The 23,438-nt window shown below is 45.0% G+C and overlaps 1 protein-coding gene across 4 annotated transcripts in view; it reads left to right on the top strand.

Annotated features, from left to right (window-relative positions):
- SDK2 (sidekick cell adhesion molecule 2) overlaps window positions 1-23,438 on the top strand; it is an 876,954-nt gene that overhangs the window by 692,307 nt on the left and 161,209 nt on the right. For all 4 annotated transcript variants that reach the window (XM_077458690.1, XM_077458687.1, XM_077458688.1 and 1 more), the window contains exons 12-14: window positions 4,739-4,841; window positions 13,494-13,670; window positions 13,940-14,076. In XM_077458690.1, the coding sequence (XP_077314816.1) occupies window positions 4,739-4,841; window positions 13,494-13,670; window positions 13,940-14,076 (417 nt within the window). The remainder of the gene's footprint in view (window positions 1-4,738; window positions 4,842-13,493; window positions 13,671-13,939; window positions 14,077-23,438) is intronic.

The raw sequence follows: 23,438 nt of genomic DNA, 5'->3' as shown, positions 1-23,438 counted from the left end.
CCGTAAGGTCCTGACATGCTAACAAACACATACAACATTGACATACACATATATTAAGGCCAATTTTTTTTTAGGTCTAATTAACCTACCAGCATGTCTTTGGAGTGTGGGAGGAAACCGGAGTACCCGGAGGAAACCCATGCAGGCACAGGGAGAACATGCAAACTCCAGGCAGATGGTGTTGTGGTCGGGATTTGAACCAGCAACCCTATAGCTGCTAGGTGAAAGTGCTAACCACTACACCACTGTGCTGCCCCAGTGTGGCAAGGATATATATTGTCACCCAGGTCCCGTTCATTGGTATGAGACCCGGGGATGTCCTGGTCTCCGTGTGTTGCGCTCTCAGCACAAAGACAGATATGCATGTAAAATGTAAAAAGAAAAGCCCAGTCCAGTGAGGCTGCATATACAGTATGTGTTATGTCGGCATCAGGGGGTTCATGGTTGATCGCTGCCGCTCTGACCAGCACGGGGGGGGGTGGAGGAAGTGGCACGTAAGTGAACCAGAAGTCACCTTCCCTACGCATTTCGTCACATCCAGGAAGCCAGCATGAGGCGTGTCTACAACCTTTTGGTTATATACTGCATCTCAAGGCTTTGTGTAGATCCATGGAGAAGAAGGGAGCTTCACAAGATTTGTTCTTGGATAAAATAGACATGATATTATCCAAAGTGGATGGAGCTGCTTATATGTATATTTTTTCTTTTCCTTTGTGCTGCTTTTCTTTTCTCGCTGCTCTTTAGCGGTAACGCTCAGTGATAAAGATCTTTTACCTTTTTATGTTCACGCTTTTCATCCGTGGGAGTTATTTGTGTTTATTGCTGTCGTTAACATTAATGGCGTTCCATATGGCGCAGTCATGCACAGTCCTTTATCTTCAAGACTTTACAGACGCTCCGCAAAGAGGTCATCCTACTTCAGAATGCAGCTAATAGTACAATGGCTGAATATCCGTCAGAAACTAAATATCTTCATTAATTCCATGGGTGGGGATCATGCTCAGCACATGCAACCCTCCAATCATGGGAACAGCTTCTGCTCTCAAGTACGCAGTATGAAAATGTACCGTCTCTGTGAGATTCACCCAGGGTGAACTTTGAAGGCCTTGATGATGGAAACTGTAAGGCAAACAGCTTAATAAAAAGTGATATTAAATGTTCCTCATAAGAAACAAAGAATAACTGTATCTGTAAAACTGACATGGTGGCAATTTACGAGGCCGTGGGGCCGCGCACATCTGGGGTGACCCCAAGGAAACATCTGAGGCCAAGGGGGCCGCCCTACAGGTGGAAGCATCACACACCATCACTTTCAGAGGCTGCAATGACTGGTGACGGTGTAGATGAGTGGTTCTCAGCCCTGTCCTTTTAAGTACCCCCAACAGGCCATGTTTGTAGGTTTTCCTTTATCTTGTGCAGGTGCTTTAAATCAGAGTCAATGGCTTGGTTATTTTGGACAAGCTATTTTATCTAAGAGAAATTCCCAAAACATGGCCTGTTGGGGGTGCTTGAGAACCACCGATCTACACCATCACCAGTCATTGCAGCCTCTGAAAGTTGCAGTGTGATGCTTCCACCTGTAGGGCGGCCCCTTGGCCTCTGATGTTTCCTTGGGGTCTTCCCAGATGTGCGCGGCCCCACAGCCTCATAAATTGCTACTATGTCAATTTTAAAGATACAGTTATTCTTTGTTTCTTTTGAGGAACATTTAATATCACTTTTTATTAAGCCGTTTGCCTTATAGTTTCCATCATCAAGGCCTTCAAAGTTCATCCTGGGTGAATCACCGGTCTACACTAAGGATGACCCGAGCACCCCCCTGTTCGGTTCTCACCAGAACCTGCCAACAGACCTAAACTTCGTGTGAACTTTAGAACCCTATTAAAGTCTATGGGACTCGAACGTTCAAAATCTAAAGTGCTACTTTTAAAGGCTAATATGCAAGTTACTGTCCTAAAAAGTGTTTGGGGACCCGGGTCCTGCCCCAGGGGACATGGATCAATGCAAAAAAAAGTTTTAAAAACTGCAGTTTTTTTCGGGAGCAGTGATTTTAATGATTAAAGTGTAACAATAAAAGTGTAATATTCCTTTAAATTTCATACCTGGGGGGTGTCTATAGTATGCCTGTGAGGTACGAAATTTAAAGGAATATTACACTTTTATAGTTTCACTATTAAAATTACTGCTCCCGAAAAAACGGCCATTTTTAAAACTTCCTTTTGCATTGATCCATGTCCCCTGGGGCAGGACCCAGGTCCCCAAACACTTTTTAGGACAGTAACTTGCATATTAGCCTTTAGCACTTTCGATTTCTCCCATAGACTTGTACAGGGTGTTCCCGGCTTTTGAATTTTCCGCGAACACCCCAAATTGTTCACCGTTTGCTGAACAGACGAACAGGCAATGGCTCATCCCTAGTCTACACCGTCAACAGTTATTGCAGCCTCTGAAAGTTGCATTGTGATGCTTCCACCAGTAGGGTGGCCCCCTTGGCCTCTGATGTTTCTTTGGGGTCTCCTCAGATGTTCGCTGTCCCACTGCCTCGTAAATTGCCACCATGTCAATTTTACAGATAAAGTAATTCTTTGTTTCTTATGAGGAACATTTAATATCACTTTTTTTATTAAGCTGCTTGCCTTATAGTTTCCATCATCAAGGCCCTCAAAGTTCACCCTGGGTGAATCTCATAGAAGACGGCGGTACATTTTCATACTGCGTACTCTTCCCATGATTGGAGGGTTGCATGTGCTGAGCATGATCCCCCCCACGGCATTAATGAAGATATTTCGTTTCTGAAACATATTCAACCATTGTACTCTGCAGTAGGATGACCTCTTTGTTTGCGGAGCGTCTGTAAAGTCCTTGCAATTTACGAGGCAGTGGCAGGGCCGTTTTTAATATTGATTGGACCCTGGGCAACATTTTTCTTGCCCCCCCCCCATGCAATTTCCCTCTCCACCTACTCTGAAACATACAATAAATAGCAGCTAGACTTAAAACAGTTTTCTGTATCAGATCAGGCAGCAATTGCAATTGGTTGCCAGCAGTTACAGCATATCATTACTGCTTACTGACTAGTTGCTAGAGGTTACAGCACACATTACGGCTCACTGATTAGTTGCTAGAGGTTACAGCACACATTACGGCTCACTGATTAGTTGCTAGAGGTTACAGCACACATTACGGCTCACTGATTAGTTGCTAGAAGTTACAGCACACATTACGGCTCACTGATTAGTTGCTAGAGGTTACAGCACACATTACGGCTCACTGATTAGTTGCTAGAAGTTACAGCACACATTACGGCTCACTGATTAGTTGCTAGAGGTTACAGCACACATTACGGCTCACTGATTAGTTGCTAGAGGTTACAGCACACATTACGGCTCACTAATTAGTTGCTAGAGGTTACAGCACATTACCTCCTCACAGCAGGGGAGCATGATATACATAGGAATGCCGCCTTTATTTACATATCAATGCCGCCGGCCGCAGCTATTTACTTAGTATTGTTGTCGCTATTTACATACGAATTCCAGTTATTTACATGTAAACACAGGGTCTGCAGGTGAGTCATCTGCACACAACAATAGGGCAGAGCTGGGCAGCATTAGTAGCAGCACTTCACACTGAGATATTGGGACACAGCACAGGACTAAAACTTCAAGGGACAAGGGAATGTAAACCTGGATAGTTGGCAAGTATGAGGCAGCTGTTTTGGCCTCCCCCCCCCAACAATGACAGGGCCCAGGGCAGCTGCCCCTTTTGCCCTGCCTTAAAGATGGCCCTGGGCAGTGGGACGGCGCACATCTGGGGAGACCCCAAAGAAACATCAGAGGCCAAGGGGGCCACCCTACAGGTGAAAGCATCACACTGCAACTTTCAGAGGCTGCAATGACTGGTGATGGTGTAGACCAGTGGTTCTCAACCCGGTCCTCAAGCACCCCCAACAGGCCATGTTTTGGGAATGTCTCTTAGATAAAATAGCTTGTCCAAAATACCAAGCCACTGACTCTGATTTAAAGCACCTGCGCAAGATAAAGGAAAACCTACAAACATGGCCTGTTGGGGGTACTTGAGGACAGGGTTGAGAACCACTCATCTACACCGTCACCAGTCGTTGCAGCCTCTGAAAGTTGCAGTGTGATGCTTCCACCTGTAGGACGGCCCCGTTGGCCTCAGGTGTTTCCTTGGGGTCTCCCCAGATGTGCGCGGCCCCACGGCCTAGTAAATTGGCACCATGCCAATTTTACAGATAGTTATTTTTTGTTTCTTATGAGGAACATTTAATATCACTTTTTATTAAGCTGTTTGAAGGCCTTGATGATGGAAACTATAAGGTAAAGCTCATCCTGGGTGAATCACTGGTCTACATCGTCAACAGTCATCTGTAGTCTCTGAAAGTTGCAGTGTGATGCTTCCACCTGTAGGGCGACCCCTCGGGGTCTCCCCAGATGTGCGCGGTCCCGCTGCCTCCTAGATTGCCACTGTGTCAATTTTACAGATTAAAATTATAAGTGGACACAACATGAATGATGCACCATATTACCAAAAGTATTGGGACGCCTGTCTTTACACGCACCTCAGTCTCCCCTCCCCCCAGTGTCAATGTCATTCCATTTAAGGTTTACATCTATTTTACTCAGTGAAATATGGCTGCCGACATATATAACGTATAATGGAGAACTTGTTTTGTAAAAATTTGTGATATGTATGTCCCTTTTTTATTTTTTTACAGCTCGGACCCGGATCACCAACCCTCCAACTGACCAGAGTGTAATTAAAGGGACAAAAGCATCACTGTCCTGCGGGGTGTCACATGACCCCAGCGTCGCTATAAGGTAAGCCACGCCTTCCATAGCATCCCCTTTGATTCTTCCTCTAAGAAGAGCCCCCCACCTGGAACATCCGACGAACCGGATAATGAAATGTAATAGAAAATAAATTTCAATTAATAACTGTTGATTGCGCTACTGCCCCGCCTTAACGTGGTTGTAAACCTCAGACATGAAATCTGAACAAAGCATATCCCTCTATAGTGTGTACTTGTCTCAATCCGGAGCTCTAAGACCCCTTTCACACCACACCGCCCATTGCGTCAGTGGTAAAACTAGTAAAAATAGCGGCATTTTACCGCCGGATTTGCAGCGCATTTCGGGCGCTAGCGGGGCGCTTTTACCCCCCCACTAGCGGCCGCGAAAGGGTTAAAACTGGCGGCAATACGCCGCGATGGCGGCGTTTTGCCGGCGTTTTGCCGGCGGTATTACAGCGCTGCCCCATTGATTTCAATGGGGAGCAGCGGTGGAGGAGCGGTAAACACAACGCTCCTTCACCGCTCCAAAAAAGCTGCTGGCAGGACTTTTTTCTGACGTCCTGCCAGCACACCGCTGTAGTGTGAAAGCCCTCGGGCTTTCACACTACATACAATGGTGCAGCTTCTTTAGGGCGGATTGCAGGCGCTATTTCTAACGCTATAGCGACTGTGAAACGCCCTGGTGTGAAAGGGGTCTAAGTGTCATTTCTGTCTGCTGCCTCCTTCCTCGGCTATCAGCATGAGTCACTTCTAACAAGTTTTCCTGACACCAAGAGATAAATGGTGACAGGGGAAGGAGCTCCAGCTCACAGCATGTGATTGACAGTCTAAGCTGTTTCTGTGTGAAGGGGTTGGGGGGGGGGTGTTTCTTTATGCCAATCCGCTCTCTCTGAACTCTGCAGAGTGTAACTTCAGCTCTCTCCCCCCTGCTTTCTGTAAGGTCAGACAAGTTGTATACATTCTGTGCTTTGGCTGTAGAGAAGAGAAAACTGCAGATAAACCGGTACAACTTATACAGGATGATTTTTTTTTTCCATCGCTGCGTATAACGCTGGAGGCATTTTTCAGGTGCTTTAGCGCTAAAAATAGCCCCTTAAAACGCCCTGAAAAATGGCTCATCTGCAATCCCAGTGTGAAAGCCCGAGCGCTTTCACACTGGGGCTCTGCACTGGCAGGACGTTAAAAAAAAAAAGTAAAAAAAATGTCCTGCAAGCAGCATCTTTGGGGCGCTTTAGGTGCGGTGTATTCATCTTAAAAATGAATCTCTCCCCAAAACCAAATACCGTATATACTCGAGTATAAGCCGAGATTTTCAGCCTCTTTTTTGAGGCTGAAAGTGCCCCCTCGGCTTATACTCGAGTCGCCGCTGTCTGACTGCTCGATCAGCGTATCGAGCAGACAGACGGCGGACATTAATTTTCAAAAGCCGCGCCTCCTTCTCCGCCTCCGCCTGTGATAGGCGGAACACTGAATTTCCCAGCAGTCAGTGTTCCGCCTATCACGGACATCCGCTCATTCTCATACTACGGACGAGTATGAGAGGATGTCTGTGATAGGCGGAACACAGGCTGCTGGGAAATTGAGTGTTCCGCCTATCACAGGCGGAGGCGGAATTTTGAATTGTAGAATGGCCGCCGAGAAGAGCGGCGATCCATCGGCACGGGACGGAGGAGGCACGGCACGGCACGGGACGGAGGAGACACGGGACGGAGGAGACACGGGACGGAGGAGGCACGGCACGGGGGAGGCACGGCACGGGACGGAGGAGGCTCGGGACGACGGCGGCTCGGGACGGAGGCTTGGGACACAGGTAGGCTGGACACACACACAAGGCTGCACGGACACACACACACACACACACACACACACACACACACACACACACAACACACACACACACACACACACACACACACAGGGATGGATGGATGGATACACACACACACACACACACACACACACAGGGATGGATGGATGGATGGATGGATACACACACACACACACACACAGGGATGGATGGATGGATGGATGGATACACACACACACACACACACACACACACACAGGGATGGATGGATGGATGGATACACACACAGGGATGGATGGATGGATGGACACACACACAGGGATGGATGGACGGACACACACACAGGGATGGACGGACACACAGGGATGGACAGCCATGTCTCACCCTCGGCTTATACACGAGTCAATAAGTTTTCCAGTTTTTTGGGGGTAAATTGGGGGCCTCGGCTTATACTCGGGTCGGCCTATACTCGAGTATATACGGTAATATAATTTTCTGCATGGGCAGCAGTTTTATAGGGATAGATCACGGGGAAGGGAACATGAGAGATGTACTGCATATCATTTTTTTTTACATTTTTATTTTACTTTGCCCTGACATGCCCATTACACTGGGGCTCTGCACTGGCAGGACGTTAAAAAAAAAAAGTAAAAAAAAATGTCCTGCAAGCAGCATCTTTGGGGCGCTTTAGGTGCGGTGTATTCATCTTAAAAATGAATCTCTCCCCAAAACCAAATAATATAATTTTCTGCATGGGCAGCAGTTTTATAGGGATAGATCACGGGGAAGGGAACATGAGAGATGTACTGCATATCATTTTTTTTTACATTTTTATTTTACTTTGCCCTGACATGCCCATTAATTCATTAGGTTTGGTGTTCAGTTTAGCACTTATTGGGTCACTTACAATGAATCTCTCCCCAACCCCCCCCCCCCCCCCCCCAATTACTTTATCACTCCCTACTATAAACCGTTAAACTCCAAAAATCCTCATGTGACCAGCTTCTCTCCTGATATCCTCAGTTCCTTTTTATCCGCAAATCCCTTTTGTTCTAATCAAGCAGAACGCGGGGTCAGCGACCCTGCACCCAGCCGGAGCCCTCGGAAGAGCCCCAACTAATTACCAGGAGCTTGTTCTTCTACTCTCTTTTTTTTTCACCCATAAATAATGAGGGGAAATTAAACCTTCCTAATTGGTGGATGACAGCCTGGGGGGGGGGGGGGGGGGGCGCGAAGGAACCCGCCGCGAACTCCGTGAAAAATTTAATAGGAGTTAAAAAATTAATCTCACTTAAGTTCCTCCACGCTGAATATTTTATTGGGTGGTATTAATTCCTCTGTGTGCGGCACACGTATCATTCATTCCGTGCAGAAGCATCTTCCTTCGTCTTTTTGGGATCTGCCTGGGCAGCGGACGGAGGGAGGACAGCCAAGACCAATTATCCCATCAAGTCGCTCCTCTCCAAATTGGTCCACAGCTACGGGGTGGGGGGTGGGGTTCCGTGCTTTATGCAATTTCAGTTTGTCTGGTTGGTTTTAATTGGTACACTATGATAGTTTTAGTTCAGTTACATTGTTTCATTTTTTATTATTTTTTTTTACAATATTTTTTTACATTCTTTTTATTATCCACTTCAGCCCCGGAAAGGTTTTACCCCCTAATGACCAAGGCCATTTTTTTGTGATACGGCACTGTGTTATTTTAATCGACAATTGGTCCACAGCTACGGGGGTGGGGGGGGGGGGGGTTATTCTGTGCTTTATGCGATTTCATTTCGTCTGGTTGGTTTCAATTGATACACTATGATAGTTTTAGCTCAATTACATTGTTTCATTTTTTATTATTTTACAATATTTTTTTTACATTCTTTTTACTAACCACTTAAGCCCCGGAAAGGTTTTACCCCCTAATGACCAAGGCCATTTTTTTTTTGCGGATACGGCACTGTGTTACTTTAATCGACAATTACGTGGGGCATGCAGCGCTGTACCCAAACAAAATTCATGTCCTTTTTGTCCCACAAATAGAGCTCAATTTTGGAGGTATTTGATCACCCCGGCGGTTTTTATTTTTTACGCTATAAACAAAAAAACAAACAAAAAAAAATAAAAAAAAATGTTTTTCAAAATTTTTACTTCCTGCTATAAAACATATCAAAAAAAAAAATGTATTCATCAGATTAGGCCAATATGTATTCTGCTACATATTTTCAGTAAAAAAAAAATTGAATAAGCTTATATTGATTGGTTTGCGCAAAAGTTATCGTGTCTACAAACTATGGGAAAGATTTATGGACTTTTAATTATTTTTTTACTGGTAATGGTGGTGATCGGCGTTTTTTAGTGGGGCTGCGACATTGCGGCAAACAAATCTGACACTAAGGGGGTTATTTCCGAAAGGCAAAGTCTATGAGACTCGCCTGATCACGGATCTGAGCAAGGGGTCGATCCCGACCCCTTACCACGTGATCAGCTGTCAGCCAATGACAGCTGATCATGTGATACAACGGAGCCGGTAAAAAAAAAGCCGATCACCAGCGGCCGTGATCGGGACATTAGTCCCGATCACGGCCAGCGTATAAGTGCCCACCTGCCTCCTGCCGGTAACCCCCAGATGATCAATAAAGTGCCACACAGCAGTGCCACCCATCAGTGCCCATAGTGCCACCCAGCAGTGCCATACATCAGTGCCATACATCAGTACCCACAGTGCCATACATCAGTGCCCACAGTGCCATACATCAGTGCCCACAATCTGCCTCAAAAACATTGCTGCACCTCAGTGCCACATATCTGTGCCCATCAGTGCCACCCATCAGTGCCCAGCAGTGCCACCTATCAGAGCCACCCATCAGTGCCCATCAGTCCCATCTATCAGTAGTACCCATCAGTGCCCCTTAGTGCCACCCATCCGTGCCACCCATCCGTGCCACCTATCAGTGCCCATCTTTGCCCATCAGTGCCGCCTTATCTGTGCCCATCAGTACTGTCTTATCTGTGCCTATCGGTGCCACCTTATCTGTGCCTTTTAGTGTCGCCTTAACTGTGCCTATCAGTGCTGCCTATCAGTGCCCACCAGTGCCACCTCATCAGCGCATTTCAATGAAGGAGGAAAATGACCTGTTTGCAAAATTTTATAACAAACTATTAAACATGATTTTTTTTTATTTTTTTTATTTTGCATCTTTTTTTGTTTGTTTAGCAAAAAATAAAACTCCCAGCTGTAATTAAATACCACCAAAAGAAAGCTCTATTTGTGGGAAAAAAATGATAAAAAATTTCATTTGTGTACAGTGTTGTATGACCGCGCAATTGTCATTCAAAGTGCATCAGCGCTGAAAGCTCAAAATTGGTCTGGGCAGGAGGGGGGTTTAAGTGCCCAGTAAGCAAGTGGTTAAAGAATTACCGAATTCATTCGTTATATTTCTTTCGTATTCGTTATTTTTTTATTCGGACATTCGGATGCATCCGAATGTCCGAAAGATACAAAATTCGGCCGAATTTCGATTCGTTACGAAACTAATTGCACAAGCCTAGTGGTGGAAACTGGCCTTCAAGGTTAAGAAAAGGAGTGGGAAAAAATGCACTGAACTGCATCAAAAACGCACCAAAAACTCGTCAAAAACACTTTAAAAACGCGCACGCAAAAAAGCATCTGGAACTCGTCCAGGCTTCGCTTCTATGGTATGAACTGGCCCGTAATTTACAGAACGGTAAATTCTCCTTCTAGCGCATATCTGAGAGAGGCGCTAATTCTTGTCCTTACCAAAAACTAAAGTAAAATGAACTCGGCGACTTTGTTAGACTTCAGAGACCGCGCATAACTTGCTTTGAAGAAACGTTATTTGCCGAAATACCAATTACAGTTGCCAATTCTCCATTTTTACTTTCTGCCCTAATACAATCGGGGAACGTTGGTATGTATTGTTGCATTGCACTATATTTGGAAGGTTGTTCAATCATTCATCCGCCGAGGCGGGGAAGTAAAGGTGCGAATAGCCCATCTGGAGATCTAGCGGTAAAGGAGTCCTGCTGAGATGAGGCTCATATCTTATGTGTAGCACATTCTATATATACATCCGTATATTCACTATCCATATGTATGGAGGCCGGGGAGGAGGGAGGCGAAGTCTCTGCTTACATTTTCCTAGTTTTCAAAAAGAATAATAAAATGAAAAAAGAATAATAAAATGAAAAAGAATAATAAAGCAGTAAAAGTCGCTAAAGGCTACAGGTGGCCAATTGGTTATTAAAGTGTATTTAAGCTGCAACAATGGGCTTTATTTGCCATTGAAAACGTTTTGTTGGATCTGTTCGATGAGCGCCAAACAAATGGCGATTCTACTATGAATTCAGGACGTTCCTAACTTCCCGCAGCCCCGACTCTGTTCACCTCAGTAGTAAGGATTGACGTGTTGATGGAGCGATGGATGCACAGAGGCGGCATTCATACCCGAGCGTCGTAGGCGTTTTTTTCCCCCGCCGTTTTTCAGCGTTTGTGTGCAGCGTTTATTCAGCGTTTTTTTTTTTAGTAAGCCAATAGAGAAAAATATAATTCACATTTGTTGCTATGTTTTTCAGCTTATTTATCCGCTTTTATTATTATTTATTCATTTTTTTAAGGGGTTAAAAGTTGGGGTCAGGGGTTTATGTATTATTATTTATGTATTTGCTTATTTATTTACTTTGTTAGGTTAAGGTTAGGGGTTAGAGTTTATTTTAGGGTTAGGGGGTTATTTTTATGGTTAAGGTTTAGGATTAGGGGTTAATATTAGGGTTAGGATCAGTGTTCGGGGTTAATATTCGGATTAGGGTTAGGGGTAATATTTAGTGTTAGGATTTTGGGTTTATTAGGGTTAGGGGTTAATATTAGGGTTATAGGTTGTTATTGGGGTTGGGGATTAGGGTTAGGGGTTAATATTAGCATTCAAGTTTAGGATTAGGAGTTAATATTAGGGTTAGTGTTTAATATTAGGGTTAGGGGTTGACATTGGGGTTTGGAGTTAAAATTAGGGTTAGCGGTTAGGGGTTAATGTAAGGGTTTAAGATCAGGGGTTAATGTTAGGTTTAGTGTTTCATATTTAGGGTTAGGGGTTAGGATTATGGGGTTAGGATTAGGGGTTAATATTAGGGTTAGGGGTTAATATTAGGGGTTAACATTAGGGTTTGGAGTTAAAATTAGGTTTAGGGGTTAGGGGTTAATATTAGGGTTAGGATTAGGGGTTATTAGGATTAGGGGTTGGAATTGGCGGTAATATTAGGGTTAGGGGTTTGGGTTTAGAATTAAGGGTTAATATTAGGGTTAGTGTTTAATATTAGGGTTAGGGGTTGACATTGGGGTTTGGAGTTAAAATTAGGGTTAGCGGTTAGGGTTAAGGAATAGGGTTAGGGGTTAATGTTAGGGTTTAAGGTCAGGGGTTAATATTAGGGTTAGGGGTTAGGATTATGGGGTTAGGATTAGGGGTTAATATTAGGGTTATGGGTTAATATTCGGGTTTAGGGGTTAGGATTAGGAGTTAATATTAGGGTTAGTGTTTAATATTAGGGTTAGGGGTTAACATTAGGGTTTGGAATTAAAATTAGGGTTAGGGGTTAGGATTAGGGGTTAGATTTTAGGGTTAGGGGTTAAAATTAGGGTTAGGGGTTAGAATTGAGGTTAATGGTTTAGAATTACGGTTAGGTGTTAGTGCTAGGGTTTAAGATTAGGGGATAATATTAGGGTTAGTGTTTAAGATTAGGGTTAGGGGTTAACATTAGGGTTTGGAGTTAATATTAGGGGTTAGGAATATGTTTAAGGGTTAGGGGTTAGGATTAGGGGTTAATATTAGGTTTAGGTGTTAGAGTTTAGGATTAAGTGTTATTATTAGGGTTTGGAGTTAATATTAGGGTTAAGGGTTAATATTGGGGTTAGGATTAGGGGTTAATATTAGGGTTAGGGGTTATTATTGGGGTTAAGGGTTAATATTAGGGTCAGGGGTTATTAAGAGGGTTAGGGGTTAATATTAGGGTTAGGATTAGGGGTTAATATTAGGATTAGGTGTTAGTGTTTAGGATTAGGGGTTAATATTTGGGTTAGGGGTTAGAATTAGGGGTAATATTAGAGTTAGGGTTTTGGGTTTAGAATTAAGGGTTAATATTAGGGTTAACAGTTGGGGAATTTTTTTTTTTTTTTATGTATTTTTTTTTATTTATGTAATTTATTATTTATTATAATTTTTTCCATTTGATTATTGCGTTTGAGCCAAAAAAAAAAACCCTCAAAAAACGTGCAACAAAACACACTAAAATGCGCAAACCAAGCGTTTCCATGCATTTCTACGTAGCAAAAATCGCTTCCGCCCGATTCGAGCTACAAAAAAAATAAAAAAGCTCCAAAGCTTTTTGGGGCTTCAGGCCACATGGAGTGGAGATGTGAACCGTCCCCATAGATAATAATAGATTTTTTTTCCTCTCCAGCGTTTTGGAGCTTCGAGGTTCCAGATGTTAATGGGGCCCTTATAGGTAAAAAAAAATTTTAAAAAATTATCAACTTTAAAGGATGTCAACCGGGGGTATCCCTAAAGGCTTTGTTTAACCATGCAGCCCGGGGTAGAAGGGGCAGTAAAACCAGGCGGCTGGGCAGCGATTTTTACTGCCCAAATCCCCCTGCAATGCTTCACCCCCTGGAGGCTCAGACATTGCACCACACTTACTCAGGCTATCCAATATGGAAAAATCCCTTTCAGGTGGAGTACGGCTCCCTCATGTTTGCCTTGAGCTCAACCTTTACTCTTCCGAGCGAGGCCTTGTCCAATCAGCCGCCACCACTGACCAGGATCATTGGAGTTGATGCCGTATCTGATTATGACACCGTCTCGTTCTCTTCTCTTCCAGGTACATTTGGGAGAAGGACGGAGCCGCGCTAAGCGTGGAGAACTTGCCCCGGATCAAGATGGACAAGAACGGCACCTTACACCTCTCCCAGACCTGGTCCGGGGACATCGGCACCTACACCTGCCGCATCCTGTCTGTAGGGGGCAACGACTCGAGGAGCGCTTACCTGCGGGTCAGGTGAGAGAGCACAGCTGCACCCTCCTATATATACCTAATATATACGGTGCCACGGCTACTTTTATATGGTCATTTTGGGGTTTGCAAAGTAATTTGGTCACACAAAGTGCCTTGTGAGTTTTCAGGAATATTTTTACATTTTTCCTTTTTTTGCCCACAAGTTTTTCTGGTCTTACAAATATCTCAGGTCTGTCCGGAGGATTTCTTTCTTTGTTTTGCTGTTGTCCTCTTCTTCTGTGTTTACGGCGGATGATTTCCTTGTCCTTCAGGCAACTCCCCCACGCTCCAGAGAACCCGGTCGCCTTGCTGAGCACCACGGAGCTGAGATCCATCAACCTTTCCTGGGCCAGACCCTTCGATGGGAACAGCCCGCTGATCCGCTACATCCTGGAGGTCTCTGAGAACAGTAAGTGTTTGGAGGGTCTACTACTAGACACGGATTGATCTCCAACCTGAGGACATACCAACGCCCAATACACAGCAAACCCAACACCATGCAGAGCAAACCCAACACAATACAGAGCAAACCCAACACCATGCAGAGCAAACCCAACACCATGCAGAGCAAACCCAACACCATGCAGAGCAAACCCAACACCATGCAGAGCAACCCAACACAATACAGAGCAAGCCCAACATCATGCAGATAAAACCCAACACAATACAGAGCAAGCCCAACATCATGCAGAGCAAACCCAACACCATGCAGAGCAACCCAACAAAAATTAGAGCAAGCCCAACATCATGCAGAGCAAGCCCAACATCCTGCAGAGCAAGCCCAACATCCTGCAGAGCAAGCCCAACATCATGCAGAGCAAGCCCAACATCATGCAGAGCAAGCCCAACATCATGCAGAGCAAACCCAACACCATGCAGAGCAACCCAACAAAAATTAGAGCAAGCCCAACATCATGCAGAGCAAGCCCAACACCATGCAGAGCAAGCCCAACACCATGCAGAACAAAACCAACACCATGCAGAGAAAACCCACCAAAATACACAGCAAGCCCAACACCATGCAGAGCAAGCCCAACACCATGCAGAGCAAGCCCAACACCATGCAGAGCAAGCCCAACACCATGCAGAGCAAGCCCAACACCATGCAGAGCAAGCCCAACACCATGCAGAGCAAGCCCAACACCATGCAGAGCAAGCCCAACACCATGCAGAGCAAGCCCAACACCATGCAGAGCAAGCCCAACACAATACAGAGGAAACCTACCAAAATACACAGCATACCCAACACCATGCAGAGCAAACCCAACACAATGCAGAGAAAACCCACCAAAATAAACAGAAAACGCTACACCATCTAGAGCAAGCCCAACACCATGCAGAGCAAACCCAACACTATACAGAGAAAATCCACCATAATACACAGCGAACCCAATACCATGCAGAACAACCCAACGCCTTGCAGAGAAAACCCAACACAATACAGAGAAAACCTACCAAAATACACAGCAAAAGCTACACCATGCAGAGCAACCCAACACAAAACAGAGCAAGCCCAACGCCATGCAGAGCAATCCCAACGCCATGCAGAGCAATCCCAACGCCATGCAGAGCAATCCCAACACCATGCAGAGCAATCCCAACGCCATGCAGAGCAATCCCAACGCCATGCAGAGCAATCCCAACGCCATGCAGAGCAATCCCAACACCATGCAGAGCAATCCCAACACCATGCAGAGCAATCCCAACACCATGCAGAGAAAACCCACCAAAATACACAGCAAGCCCAACACCATGCAGAGCAAGCCCAACACCATGCAGAGCAATCCCAACACCATGCAGAGCAATCCCAACACCATGCAGAGCAATCCCAACACCATGCAGAGCAATCCCAACACCATGCAGAGAAAACCCACCAAAATACACAGCAAGCCCAACACCATGCAGAGCAAACCCAACACAATACAGAGCAAACGAAACGCAATACAGAGAAAACCCACCAAAATACACTGCAAACCCAACACAATACTGTGTTAATACATTCTGGCAACAGTAGCAGGAGCAGCATTTCCTCAGTCTCCCCTCCCCCAGTGATCAGACTGTACATTGTAACTTGGTAGAAGGAGGAGGAAGCATTTCCCATTTCCTCATTCTCCCCTCCCCCAGTGATCAGACTGTACATTGTAACTTTGTAGAAGGAGGAGGAAGCATTTCCTCAGTCTCCCCTCCCCCAGTGATCAGACTGTACATTGTAACTTTGTAGAAGTAGGAGGAAGCATTTCCCATTTCCTCATTCTCCCCTCCCCCAGTGATCAGACTGTACATTGTAACTTTGTAGAAGGAGGAGGAAGCATTTCCTCATTCTCCCCTCCCCCAGTGATCAGACTGTACATTGTAACTTTGTAGAAGTAGGAGGAGGCATTTCCTCAGTCTCCCCTCCCCCACTGATCAGACTGTACATTGTAACTTTGAAGAAGGAGGAGGAAGCATTTCCCATTTCCTCAGTCTCCCCTCCCCCAGTGATCAAACTGTACATTGTAACTTTTAAGAAGGAGGAGGAAGCACAGGCACCAGGATTTACACGATTGTGTCATCTCTGAGCCGGCATCTCAGTCTAGGAAGTAGATGGTGATGGATGATGCCTGAACAAAAGATGGCGCCGTTCTTCTAGAAAGAAAATCAGATGAAGGCTTTGTCAGTCCTGTGGTCTCTATGGGAGGAAGTGCACTGACACAGCGCTCGGCGTGGACTTATGATGAACAATTCATCTGATGACAGGTCCACTTTAACTAGTATACGGCCCTGACATTTCCCTTCTTGTAGGGATTTGTGATTTTATTCCTGTCACTTGTTCAGCAGAGATTACTGCGGCAATTCCCGGGGGGTCGGAGGTCATCTCTTCATATAACCTGAGCGCCCGCTCCCTTTAATCATATTATGTGTGCCGCTGCCGCCGCCGATGTCGTTAAAGCCGCCTTGCTTACTACATCCCATCCCCGTTTCCTCCCCTCCCCCACCCAGTAAATTGAATTTTTCCCTTTTTATGGCACTCCGGCTCACTTGGTATGAAAGGCACGGCTCCCGGTAACAATGTATCGCCGAGATAAGCATGTCCTGTAGATAGATGGCTTAGCATCAAGACACGGAGCGGAATAACAAACCAGATCATAACGCTAACCCTTTCCGCGGCCGGATTAAAGGGGAACAGCGGGGGAGATGGAGAATAAATACCGCTCAGCGCACACCTGTGTTGTAAAAAAAAAAATGATGGAGATCATTTTTTTTTTAGATCATTTGTGTAAACTGACATCAGGGGTGCCAACTCATTCCTTCCGGCACCATGAATTGTACAAGACCCATGGGGGAGGGGTGAAATTCTGGTCAGCCAGCATTGTGATCCAGATGGCCACAGCAAAGCCGAGTCCGGTCCTCCACTACAGCTTGGTCTGGGACACACCCTCTGCCTGCTGATTGGATGAAAGATGAGCAGCTTGAACTATCACTGTGCTCCCTGTGATCTATCCTCCTGTCGGCATGCTCCCAGGGTTAGACAGACAGCATTCTGTACTGAAATAGAACTTGGCCCTGTGCCAGTCTTAATCGAGCTGGGATGAGGATTAAAGTCATAGAAATGTAGTTCATAGTCCCTAGTATAGACTATAGTCCCTAAATCGTTGTCCCTAGTCCAAAGTCTATAGTACATAGTTCATAGTCCATGGTATATGGGCTATAATCCATAGCCCCATGCTCCTTGGTCCATAGTCTATAGTCCATAATATATAGTCCATAATTCATAGTCCCATGGCTCAACGTCTATAGTTTATAGTTCAAAGTTCCACAGTCCATGGTTCTTAGTCTATAGTCCACTGTCTATAATCCATAGTCCCATGGTCTATAGTTCATAGTCTATAGTCTATAATCCATAGTCCTATGGTCTATAGTTCATAGTCTATAGTCTATAATCCATAGTCCCATGGTCCATAGTCTATAGTCCTATGGTTCATAGTCCAAACTATAGTTCATAGTCTATAATCCATAGTCCCATGGTCTATAGTTCATAGTCTATAGTCTATAATCCATAGTCCTATGGTCTATAGTTCATAGTCTATAGTCTATAATCCATAGTCCCATGGTCCATAGTCTATAGTCCTATGGTTCATAGTCCAAACTATAGTTCATAGTCTATAATCCATAGTCCCAAAATCTATAGTAGATAGGCAATAGTTCATAGTCTATAGTCCACTGTCCATAGCCTATAATCCATAGTTCCATAGTCTATAGTTCATAATCTGTAGTCCTATGGTTCATAGTCCTTAGTTCATAGTCTGCAAACCATAGTTCCATGGTCCATAGTCTACAGTCCTATGGTTCATAGTCTGTATTTCATAGACCATAGTTCATAGTTCATAGTCTATAATCCATAGTCCCAATGTCTATAGTAGATAGGCAATAGTTCATAGTCTATAGTCCACTGTCCATAGTCTATAATCCATAGTTCCATAGTCCACAGTCCATAGTATATAGTCTATAATCCATAGTCCCATGGTCCATAGTCTATAGTCCACAGTTCATAGTATATAATCCATAGTCCCATGGTCAATAGTCTTTAATTCATAGACCATAGCTCATACCATAATCCATAAATCCATAGTTCATAGTCCATAGTCTATAGTCCATAGATGAATGATCCATAGTTTATAGTTCATAGTAGCTCATACTATGATCTATAATTCTTAGTCCCTAGTCCAGGGATATGCAATTAGCGGATCTCCAGCTGTTGCAGTCCCATGAGGCATAGCAAGATTGACAGCCACAAGCATGACACCCAGAGGTACGGGTATGATGGGACTTGTAGTTTTGCAACAGCTGGAGGTCCACTAATTGCATATCCCTGCCCTAGTCTATAGTCCCTAGTCCCTAGTCTATAGTTCATAGTCTATAATCCATAGTCCCTAGTTCATCACCCATAGTCCTATGGTCCATAGTCTCTAGTCCCTAGTCCATCACCCATAGTATCTAGGCCCTAGTCCATCACCCATAGTCCTATGGTCCATAGTCTCTAGTCCCTAGTCCATCACCCATAGTATCTAGGCCCTAGTCCATCACCCATAGTCCTATGGTCCATAGTCTCTAATCCCTAGTCCATCACCCATAGTCTCTAGTCCCTAGTCCATCACCCATAGTCTCTAATCCCTAGTCCATCACCCATAGTCTCTAGTCCCTAGTCCATCACCCATAGTCCTATGGTCCATAGTATCTAGTCCCTAGTCCATCAGCCATAGTCCTATGGTCCATAGTCTCTAGTCCCTAGTCCATCACCCATAGTCTCTAGTCCCTAGTCCATCAGCCATAGTCCTATGGTCCATAGTCTCTAGTCCCTAGTCCATCATCCATAGTCCTATAGTCTTATGGTCCTTACTCTATAGTTCATAGTCCATTGTCCCTAGTCTCTAATACATAGTCCCTACTCCATCATCCATTGTCCTATGGTCCATAGTCTATAGTCCCTAGCCCATAGTCTATCATCCATAGTCCCATGATCTATAGTCTCTCTCAGGAACGAGCAAGACAGGGTGGCTCCATTTTTACATACAGGGGGACCATGGAGAACGAAGGTAGCCACCCTCTAACAGAAAGGCCGATCATAGCAAAAAAAAAAAAAATTGGAGGAGGCTGTGAGACAAAGAAGGGACTTTAAAAAGTAAAGAATACAGACTGGCAAATATTTTTTTTAAACCAGATTTAAGATGACTGTAAGATGATTGCCAGTAGGGGGAGTTGAGCTATAGGTGTGAGGGAGCTTACATTTGTTTAAAAAAAAAACTTTATGCTACTGCTCTCCTGCAGCCTCTTTCCAGTGACTTCAAGTGATGGCTCATAGCAGCCTTACTGACCATGCCTACGGTTGGACCTTGTCTGCATAGTGTGTGATGAAGTAGCCACTTGTAGTCTTTCATCAGGGTGACAACACAGGAACCCAACTGAGAGATGGGGACAGAGCGTTGTCACCCTATAACAGGAAGTGGCAAAACAAGGTCCCTCCTGGCAGGATCAGAGGGGATTGTTCTAACAAAAGGGGGAGATTTCACATTTAAAAGCTCCTAATGAAATTTTAGCGATTGGGTTTGGATATTTTAGGTCAGGTAAATAGTCCAGCTACGGGAGGCAGCTGTAGGATCCGTCGCGGTAAAAGATGTCTTTTAATACCCATAACCGCCGTCTATTTTACCTAAAGCCTGTTTTTTTGAAATACGGGGAGTGCACCTGCCTGCCGGCTTATAGGCTTCCGGATGGGAAGGGTCTTCAGGGATCGGCTCTATTCCCCGCCGCCTGTTTGCCGAGGAGCCATGACGGGGTTAACCAAAGCCTTGTCTTATTTGCAAGCATCTCTCTTGGCTTGTGAGTTGCATTCCATATTTATGAGGCTCCTTCAGAGAAATTTAGCATCTCTTTCGCCTGCCTGCGCATATCATATGCAGATCTGATATCCCTCTTACACCCCAAAGGATTGAACCCCTAGAGCAGGCCCTCTCCTGATTTCCATACACCGTAGACCTCATTTATCTTCCGCCGTAACATCCGTGAGGAAAAAATATAACAAGTTGTTTTTTTATTCCCCGTGTCATTGGAATGCCCCTGTCAGGGAAGTACGTGACGATACCGCTCCGAGCGCAGGTGCTGAAGTGGACCTGCCATGTAGACAAGAGCGGCGTGCCGCCGGAGAGAACCTGGCTGTAATCTCATGAAGGTCCCCTTCCTCCTTCTCCTCCTCCTCCTCCTCCTCCTTCTCCTCCTCCTCCTCAGGTTGTTCACTTTTTAAGTTATTAAATTTCATTCCTATGTCATTCATATTGATACTTGCTGTTCCATGTTTTGATTGCTACATTTATAAACAAATCTGTAAAAGCTCCCTCTAGTGGTCAAATATCTATCTCTATACACATACACATATATATACCGTACAGTATAATATATATATACAGTGGTGTGAAAAAGTGTTTGCCCCCTTCCTCATTTCCTGTTCCTTTGCATGTTTGTCACACTTAAGTGTTTCGGAACATCAAACCAATTTAAACAATAGTCAAGGACAACACAAGTAAACACAAAATGCAATTTGTAAATGAAGGTGTTTATTATTAAAGGTGAAAAAAAATCCAAACCATCATGGCCCTGTGTGAAAAAGTGATTGCCCCCTAAACCTAATAACTGGTTGGGCCACCCTTAGCAGCAACAACTGCAACCAAGCGTTTGCGATAACGTGCAATGAGGCTTTTACAGCGTCCTGGAGGAATTTTGGCCCACTCATCTTTGCAGAATTGTCCTAATTCAGTTACATTAGAGGGTTTTCGAGCATGAACGGCCTTTTTAAGGTCATACCACAACATCTCAATAGGATTCAGGTCAGGACTTTGGCTAGGCCACTCCAAAGTCTTCATTTTGTTTTTCTTCAGCCATTCGGTGGTGGACTTGCTGGTGTGTTTAGGATCATTGTCCTGCTGCAGAACCCAAGTTCGTTTCAGCTTGAGTACACGAACAGATGGTCGGACATTCTCCTTCAGGATCTCTTGGTAGACAGCAGAATTCATAGTTCCTTTTATCACGGCAAGTCTTCCAGGTCCTGAAGCAGCAAAACAGCCCCAGACCATCACACTACCACCACCATATTTTACTGTTGGTATAATGTTCTTTTTATGAAATGCAGTGTTCCTTCTACGCCAGATATACTTGGACACACACCTTCCAAAGAGTTCCACTTTTGTCTCATCGGTCCACAGAATGTTGTCCCAAAAGTCTTGGGGATCATCAAGATGTGTTGTGGAGAAATTGAGACGAGCTTTGATGTTCTTTTTGCTCAGCAGTGGTTTTCTCCTTGGAACTCTGCCATGCAGGCCATTTTTGCCCAGTCTTTTCCTGATGGTGGAGGCATGAACGCTGACCTTAACTGAGGCAAGTGAGGCCTGCAGTTCCTTGGACGTTGTTGTGGGGTCTTTTGTGACCTCTTGGATGAGTCGTCGCTGCGCTCTTGGGGTAATTTTGGGCGGCCGGCCACTCCTGGGAAGGTTCACCACTGTTCCATGTCTTCGCCATTTGTGGATAATGGCTCTCACTGTGGTTCGCTGGATTCCCAAAGCTTTGGAAATGGCTTTATAACCCTTTCCAGACTGATAGATCTCAATTACTTTCTTTCTCAATTGTTCCTGAATTTCTTTGGGTCTCGGCATGATGTGTAGCTTTTAAGGATCTTCTGGTGGACCTTACTGTGTCAAGCAGCTCCTATTTAAGTGATGCCTTGATTGTGAACAGGTGTGGCAATAATCAGGCCTGGGTGTGGCTAGAGAAATTGAACTCAGGTGTGGACAACCACAGTTATAGTATGTTTTAACAAGGGGGGCAATCACTTTTTCACACAGGGCCATGATGGTTTGGATTTTTTTTTCACCTTTAATAATAAACACCTTCATTTACAAATTGCATTTTGTGTTTACTTGTGTTGTCCTTGACTATTGTTTAAATTGGTTTGATGTTCCGAAACACTTAAGTGTGACAAACATGCAAAGGAACAGGAAATGAGGAAGGGGGCAAACACTTTTTCACACCACTGTATATATATATATATTGTAAAGTAGTGAGTGTACAGCTTGTATAACAGTGTACATTTGCTGTCCCCTCAACAAACAGCCATTAATGTCTAAACCGCTGGCAACAAAAGTGAGTACACCCCTAAGTGAAAATGTCCAAATTGGGCCCAAAGTGTCAATATTTTGTGTGGCCGCCATTATTTTCCAGCACTGCCTTCACCCTCTTGGGCATGGAGGTCACCAGAGCTTCTCAGGTTGCCACTGGAGTCCTCTTCCCCTCCCCCATGATGACATCACAGAGCTGGTGGATGTTGGAGACCTTGCGCTCCTCCACCTTCCGTATGAGGATGTCCCACAGATGATCAATAGGGTTTAGGTCTGGAGACATGCTTGGCCAGTCCATCACCTTTACCCTCAGCTTCTTTAGCAAGTCAGTGGTGGTCTTGGAGGTGTTTGGGGTGGTTATCATGTTGGAATACTGCCCTGCGGTCCAGTCTCTGAAGGGAGGGGATCATGCTCTGCTTCAGTATGTCACAGTACATGTTGGCATTCATGGTCCCCTCAATGATCTGTAGCCCCCCAGTGCCGGCAGCACTCATGCAGCCCCAGACCATGACACTCCCACCACCATGCTTGACTGTAGACAAGACACACTTGTCTTTGTCCTCCTCACCTGGTTGCCCCCACACACGCTTGTCACCATCTGACCCAAATACGTTTATCTTGGTCTCATCAGACCACAGGACATGGTTCCAGTAATCCATCTCCTTAGTCTGCTTGTCTTTAGCAAACTGTTTGTGGACTTTCTTGTGCATCATCTTTAGAAGAGGCTTCCTTCTGGGATGACAGCCATGCAGACCAATTTGATGCAGTGTGTGGCGTATGGTCTGATCACTGACAGGCTGACCCCCCCACCCCTACAACCTCTGCAGCAATGCTGGCAGCACTCATACATCTATTTCCCAAAGACAACCTCTGGATATGACGCTGAGCACGTGACCTCAACTTCTTTGGTGGACCATGGCGAGGCCTGTTCTGAGTGGAACCTGTCCTGTTATACCGCTGTATGGTCTTGGCCACCGTGCTGCAGCTCAGTTTCAGGGTTTTGCCAATCTTCTTATAGCCTAGGCCAGCTTTATGTAGAGCAACAATTCTTTTTTTCATATTCTCAGAGAGTTCTTTGCCATGAGGTGCCATGCTGAACTTCCAGTGACCAGTATGAGAGAGTGAGAGC

The sequence above is a fragment of the Lithobates pipiens genome, unplaced genomic scaffold (genome assembly GCF_037356315.1).
Source record: "Lithobates pipiens isolate NorthernLeopardFrog02 unplaced genomic scaffold, aLitPip1_a1.2 Scaffold_28, whole genome shotgun sequence".
NCBI lineage: Eukaryota > Metazoa > Chordata > Amphibia > Anura > Ranidae > Lithobates > Lithobates pipiens.
Note: the sequence above shows the minus strand (reverse complement) of the source record. Positions and strands in the feature narration are given on the sequence as shown.